The sequence below is a fragment of the Microtus ochrogaster genome, assembly GCF_000317375.1.
Source record: "Microtus ochrogaster isolate Prairie Vole_2 chromosome 14 unlocalized genomic scaffold, MicOch1.0 chr14_random_2, whole genome shotgun sequence".
In the NCBI taxonomy this organism is placed as follows: Eukaryota; Metazoa; Chordata; class Mammalia; order Rodentia; family Cricetidae; genus Microtus; species Microtus ochrogaster.
The window spans coordinates 11,957,793-11,964,886 of record NW_004949097.1 but is presented as its reverse complement, the minus strand read 5'-3'; the positions used below and the strand labels follow the sequence as shown (position 1 = coordinate 11,964,886).

Below are 7,094 nucleotides of genomic sequence, written 5' to 3'. Positions count from 1 at the left end.
GGAGGGTTCAGGACTGGACGCTGTGTTTGCTGTTTTAGACTGAAATGGCTGTGTTCACTGTCAGCACCAGTCTGCTGCCATGTTCTAGGTGAGAAGCAATACCTTAGTGTTTCCAAAGTAGCCTCTCCCTTCCCCACACAAGCTCCTGCCATCCGTCCTATTCTAGTGTCTGTCAGTTACGAAGAGAGAAAACCACAAAGGCTCTCACCTCCATATCAGTCCAGAAATGGTAATCCTGCCTCGAGAAGTCTCAGAATGAGGCTGTGTCTGAGCGCTGTCTCCTCCCATTTTATAATCCTCTCTAGTTCTGGAATTAAGGGTGTGCACCACTACCGCCTGGTCTCTATGGCAAGCTAGTGTGGCTACTGGGATTAAAGGTGTGTGTCATTGCTGCCTGGTCTGTAAGGCTGGCCAGGGTGGCTCTTTTATTTTCCGATCCCCAGACAAGTTTTATTTATTAAAATACAAATGAAATGAGTCGGTAGGAAGACTCCTGTCTCTCAAGAGTCCACAGATGGGTGAGTGCAGGGCGCACGTGGCCAGCTGCGCCACTGGAGTGGGGTCCTGGAGTCTTCAGTCTCTCACATTCCAGACTTCCTGTGTCCCTGGGCCGAGTTTCTGTGCTACACCAGGGCTTATTGCGCATCTTTGCTCTGGAATTAAATATATTTGGAAGTGACGTTGTTTCACTGAAGGAAAAATTGGGGGGAGCTTACAAAATGAGTATGCCGAGAAGACTGAGCCACTGAGCAGTGAGATCCAGATGTGAGGAACACTGAAGCGCTTCCCAGGCTCAGTCCAGACAGCAGGAGGGAGAAGTCCTCCCATGCGGTCCTGTCTCTGGCTGCACAGAGGCGGCACACATAGAGTCTGCCCCTGAAGTCTCCTGCCCACTGTCATCACGGTCATACTCCAGAGAGCCCTCGGAGTGCAGGCTCCTCAGCCAGTGCCATCGCGCCGCACTTTAAAGCTGCTTCTGCTTTCCGAGAGGCACACTGAGCAACATCTGCTGTCAACAATGGAACTTTCCAGATAAAAGGTTTCCAAGGAAGGAATTCGCAGGGTGAAGAATCAGGAACATGATAATTTGTGCTGAGGACATTGTGAAAGATATGGTAAGGGAGGAAGCCCCAGGCCCTGGCTCCCATAGAAACCACAATGAGAGCTGGAGAGATGGCTCAGGGGTTAAGAACACTGGCTGCTCTTCCAGAGGTCCTGAGTTCAATTCCCAGCAACCACTTGGTGGCTCACAACTGTCTGTAGTGACATCTGGTGCCCTCTACTGGCTTGCAGGCATACATGTAGACAAAACACTGTAAGTAAATATATCTTTAAAAAAAAATCCTCAGTGAATCAACCCAACCAGACATTGTCTTTTACGGCCTTATAAGCTATGTCACTGTGGCAGACCCTGCAGAGACATCCTGCGGGAAGACATCGCATTTAGACCATGGCATTTAGACAGCATAGAGGAAGCAGAAGCAGAGCAGAGATGGGAGGAGGTCAGAGCAGGACAGAGCAGGATATAAACCCCAGGACGTTGCTCCATGACCCACGTCCTCCAGCTTGGCCACCTCGTGAATCCAGCAGTGGATTCCTTGGGAAAGAGCCTTTGCCATCTCTGCAGACTTAGAGACACATGCAGAAGTGTGACTTCCCTTGGTCCTCCTGGGCCTCTCTCGCGCCAGTTCTATTAGACTCAAGATTAGCCATGATATAAACTCTGAAAAGTGGGTCAGAAGACAGGCAATCTGGGAACAGTGGAGTCAATTCCTGATTCACAGTAAATACTGTAGACACACAGCCACGGCCTGGGGATGGCTAAACAGGCCGTATGTCCAGCTTTATAGAGCAACGGAAGAACGCATGGATGTACAATGTTCCTGTTAAATCATCACAAAGATGCGCACGTGCACACACACACACACACACACACACACACACACACACACACACACACACACACACACGAACGCAACAGTTTCTCTGAGACCATTGGAATTGATGTGGAATCCATCACCAGCCTTTTCCTGAGGTCAGTCTTAAGAATACTGTTTGGCTTGTGCAACAAACAATTGTACTATAGTTTAGGGGCTTTATTCAATGATTGTGGGAGCCTAAATCAATGCTTTTTTTTATTTTTAAAGAAAAAGGAAATTTGTGTTCCCCGAAAATTCACTTCTTACAGGGTGTTTGAAATCACTAGTCTCCCCTCTTTTCTGGTTTCCATGAGAGATGGGGTGCAGTTACCATCCACATAATTGTGTCAGTATTGGAATATTGGAAATTTAGTTCAGCAGCTGCAGCAATTGAAGAAGAAGCCACGTCGGTGAACAGACATTAAGGTCCTCTGTGCCCTAATGGGAAGAGAAATACTTGTGTCTTGATTTGAGTAAAAGAAATGTATTAAAAAGCTAAGAAATGAATCCTAAAGTCCCTGACTGCAGGCATTATACTGATTATTATAGATTTTTAATTTTCAAAACCATCAACGATAGAATGTGTTGATCTTTAACTTAAGAACGAAATATGTGAGACAAAGCTAATAATGTTTATTATTTACGTAATTAGAACCGGAGTTTTAGAATGCCATTTTCTCCTGTTAGCTGTTTGATATTTAGCAAGCAGAATTCTGAGTAAAATCTGAAGCTTCCTGTACTCAGACATTTTAATCTTCTAACTTTGTTCATTATTGTTTTGTACACAGAAGAGAAGAGAAATTTGAAAGTATGATAGCAGCCAAGCAGCCGTCTTCAGTTCACTTTTTCCCAATGATGATAGATCTGGACAACATGCAGATATGGTTGTCAGAGTCACTTTCCAATGAAATGCCGGTCAGCTTCCATCAGATCACTAGCGCCCAGAACAGCGGTCTAACCGGATCCTCAGCAGGACCACTTACTTCTAAATCTACCATCATGAGCCTCTCCCGAGGAGATACCAGCCTGGCAAAGCAGAGTAAGTTCCGAGTGTCCGACGGCCCCCACAGCACATTTTGATTGGCTCTTTCTTTGCCTCCTTGCCTGAGGATGCATTATCCTCTGTCCCCAGTGAAGTTTGTTTCTCAGTCTGTACCACATGCAGAGTGGGTTAGCTGTGGTCAAGAATCTTTGACTCTAGACCTGAAGTAGTTATAAATGCAGGTGGTCCAAATACGACATCTCCGTAAGGAAGAAGTCTACAGCTACCATGATGACTTATGGGTCTGCTGTTAGCATGTTTTAGAATTGTTAGAGAACCAAAACTTGCAATGTAGATAGGACCCTTCACTGAACGCTGCTAGAAAGATCAAGAGGCCTAGAGCTGCTGTGATGATGTGTGGGCCGGTTATAAGCATGTTGTAGAGCTGACGGAGAACTCAAGTTCCTAATATATATAAATAATCTCCAGTGATCTTCCAGATGAACGCTCTGTGAAGATTAAGCAGTGTCTTCTCCATCTCTGTGTAAGATGCCTCAAGCTACTTCTCCATCTCTGTGTAAGATGCCTCAAGCTACAGTGACAGCTAGAGAGTTAAAGTGTCCAGAGTATAGCATGAAGGGCCATTTACAAAATACTGACAGAATAAGCAATATCTTCTTTTGTGCTCTTAATAGACACAGGGCTCATGCACATGCAGATCAGACATCAGAAAGGGAAATAGCGCAGGAGATGCAGTAGCTGAGAGAACACGAAGGAGCAGCAGCAGGGTGCTGGCCCAGGTTGCTGTGGGCTATGCTGGTCCTCATGCTTAGCTGACGCTGGCCTGGCAGAGGCAGAACCAGCTCTTTTCTGCCCTCTACAGAGTGAGGAGGGAAGGCATTTCACACCTGCAGAGTGGAGAGTAAAATACCAGCTTCACAGGGTTCTGCTAAGCTTGGGGTGTGAGTGGGAACCCAGCACAAGGCCAACAGGCCAACACGTGCAGCCGTTAGCCTACTTGTAAGCTCCTTCTAGAATAATCTACATTTGACTTGTGTGTCCATGGCTGTCGAATGCCTCACTCTCTCTCTGTGTATTCTGTGTACGGCTGGTATTTTCCTAGGCATGATGATATATACGATTGTATATGGCTCCCATATACAACACAGTGTGCATCAATGTTTTTGTGACTAAGTTGAATCATTTAAAGACTCTTGCTAAAATTCTTGCTGACCTTAATCCGTGACCAATATGCAGAATGTTAAACATACAAATACAAACTTTAGACCTAAGAAGGAAAGTGGTCTGATGCTATGCAGACCACTGTGTTTGCTGTGTGTTTGGGTTGAACTGTGGAAACCCCTGCTAATGGGAATGAAGCTTACTGGCTTCACTTTGCACGGCAAGAGGTGGGCTGGGATGCAGTCTTCTTGAGCTGCCGCAGACTCTTCTGCAGATTCAGGCCTGTAGACGCTGGGACATGATGTACCAGTCCAGTGCCATCTGTGGTCCTCAGGGAACTAAAAACAAGATCTTGGTTAATGCCTCGTTCCTTTGAGAACACAAGCACTTGTTCCTCAGGAGAGAGGATGCAGTGGATTACAGAAAGATTTACTGCCCACTGGGCTGCCGGTGCTAATTACGTTCTCGTTTCTTCTCAACAAAATCCCATGAGGAACCCTCTTCAGTCATCAGGGCTGTTCATAGAGCTGGGTGGTTCAAGATGCTCGTAGTGCACCTGAGGCCCTAGGCCCAACCCTGTCACTACAACAAAAATACTATTATTTATTCCTTTGTGCAGATCACCTTTCTTGGTTTTGTTAAAGATACAAGCATCTAAAGCAAAATCTGAGTGGTTTGTATGCTTCCCAGGGTCACGTGAGAAAGACCCTTACCCTATGAAAGGGACAGTGCCAGCCAAAGACCGGCACCTGATTTGCCTCTAGAGTCCTCATTTTCCTGGCAGAAGCTACAGGTGCTACAGGTGGGGCTTTAATTTTGGAGGTATAGCAGGCATTAAATAGAATAAGATTGTATTTGTATATATATAGCAGGCATTAAATAGAATAAGATTGTATTTGTGTATATGCTACCCAAACTTGCCAGGTTCAGTGTTTACTCACAAATCCAGATGGTTTCTAGTGCGGCTAAATAATCAGTTAAATACCCAGCATGCCCATGGTGGGGAATGAGGAATGAGAAGTCCACAAGGATGCCAGAACCAAGATGGCTACACAGTCCGTACAAATGCCACGCTACACGGGAACATTTTAGACAGCTAGATAATCTCTAAGAAATGAGGGTGCTGTTGAAAATGTTCACTTAGACATGCTTTATAGGCTCCCACCAGAGTTTCTGATTCTTCTCACCGAGTTTACAGGGATAGTAAACCCTATAAAGAAAGATAATAGGAGCAAAGATGCCCTTGGATTCTTAGGATGTCTGTCCATATGTCTTTCTCACTTGCGTGTCCAATTTCTTTGAAAGGCTCAAGCTTCATGGCTCCAAAGAAACACCTAATGAGCTTTGACTCAGCCACACTTGTTCTGGGGGAAGGAGAAGATTATTTTCTTTCTTTGTTTGGAGACTCGAGAAAACTCACGGCACACTCTTCTCAATCCGAGGATGTCATCAAACACTTGTCTGTGATTCTTGAAGAAGTCGGCCAGTTTACATCCAGGTACACATTCGAATAACTTCCCATCTTCTGCCGAGGTCATATCAGTACAAAGCAGAACTCTGAGCTGTTTTTGGATCCATTTATTTAAGAAAACCCCTAAGGAATTCCATGAACTGTAACCCCCTGTGTTCTGAGCAATTAGAAATAGCTGACAGAAGTTTCTAGGGGACCAACCAAAGGGTTTGAGTTTTCCAAAGGTTGCAGAGACCCCAATGCCACAGAGTTCGTACAGCGTCAGCCCCCTCCCTCATATATGATCATTCCCGGGGATGTAGTGGTTTCCTTCCATTGGGCTGTTGAGTTCACTACAAGAACAAGGTTAATTTTTATACCAGTTATCCTTTTTAATGGCCATCAGTTTCTATGAGAAGAGTTCACAAAGAAGGTGTCATTGGTTAGTCTGTTTTCTCATCCCCGCTGTACTTGCTCTGAGCAAGTCTGCGTTGTGGGATGCTGCTGACACAAAGACGTGTGGGGGGGGGCGGTCTGCGAGCTCTAGGGGTCAGGTAAGCAGGGTGTGCAGTTCCCCTTATGCCGTGTTTCCAGTCACTCAGGCCCACATGCCATTTAACAGATAATAGAGGAAACCTCAGTGTTTGTTCTGCCACCTGGAAACACTATCAGAATCATCCAGGGTCTGTCATAGTAAACGTGGTGATTAAGGCAAAGGTGTAGAAAGACTTTTTAATGCTTCCAAATAACGGCTGTGTGTGTGTGTGTTTGTGTGTGTGTGTGTGTGTGTGTGTATGTGCGCGCGCGCGTGTGTGCATGCACACATATATAGGGTTTTGGTGTGTTTCACAGGAGACATCCACCTTGTTTTGGGGGACAGGATTTCTCATCGTCTTCGAGCTCCCTAGCAGGCTGGGAGGCCCATCAGTGAGCCCAGGGAATGTTCTCTGGATGTCCCCACCAGTGGGGCTCTAAGTGCATGCCACTACACCCAGCTTTTTACATAGGTTCCAAAACAGCCCAGGTCTTCATGCATACATGGCAAGCCCTCTACAGGCAGAGCCATGTTCTTCCAGGTCAGGGTGGTCCTGCAGGCCTGCCCAGGCAGTTGGAGAGAGCTTGTGTCCAGCCTGGGAGGACCTCAGAAGATACTGCATTGTCGTCCTGTCTGTTGGCATCACCCCTTGCCATGGACCAATGCCCTAATATCTTCCGGAACATTTGTGTTGATTGCGCTCTCACTGTCTCAAGCGGGGCAGATACTCCATCCCACTTGTTTGGCACAGTTAGGATGTTTCCAGTCAGTATTTCTTTTCCAACACCACCATCTCCAACATCTCCAGGGATCGCTTTAATATTTTCCAACAGGAGAAAAAGGTTTGTGGGCAAACAGGGCATGAAGCAGAGGGGTTGTTAGAGTTCTCACTACTCACACATGTGAACTCTCCCTAAGCTCTCTCAGTCACGTGTGTGAGCTCTCCCTAAGCTCTAGTCACGTGTGTGAGCTCTCCCTAAGCTCTCACAGTCACGTGTGTGAGCTCTCCCTAAGCTCCCACAGTCA

General features: G+C 46.3%; 1 protein-coding gene across 1 annotated transcript in view; it reads left to right on the top strand.

Moving 5' to 3' along the window:
- Positions 1 to 7,094, top strand: part of Lmntd1 (lamin tail domain containing 1) — a 78,947-nt gene that overhangs the window by 1,693 nt on the left and 70,160 nt on the right. The window contains exons 2-3 of the mRNA XM_026787882.1: positions 2,708 to 2,958; positions 5,389 to 5,581. Of these exons, the coding sequence (XP_026643683.1) occupies positions 2,708 to 2,958; positions 5,389 to 5,581 (444 nt within the window). The remainder of the gene's footprint in view (positions 1 to 2,707; positions 2,959 to 5,388; positions 5,582 to 7,094) is intronic.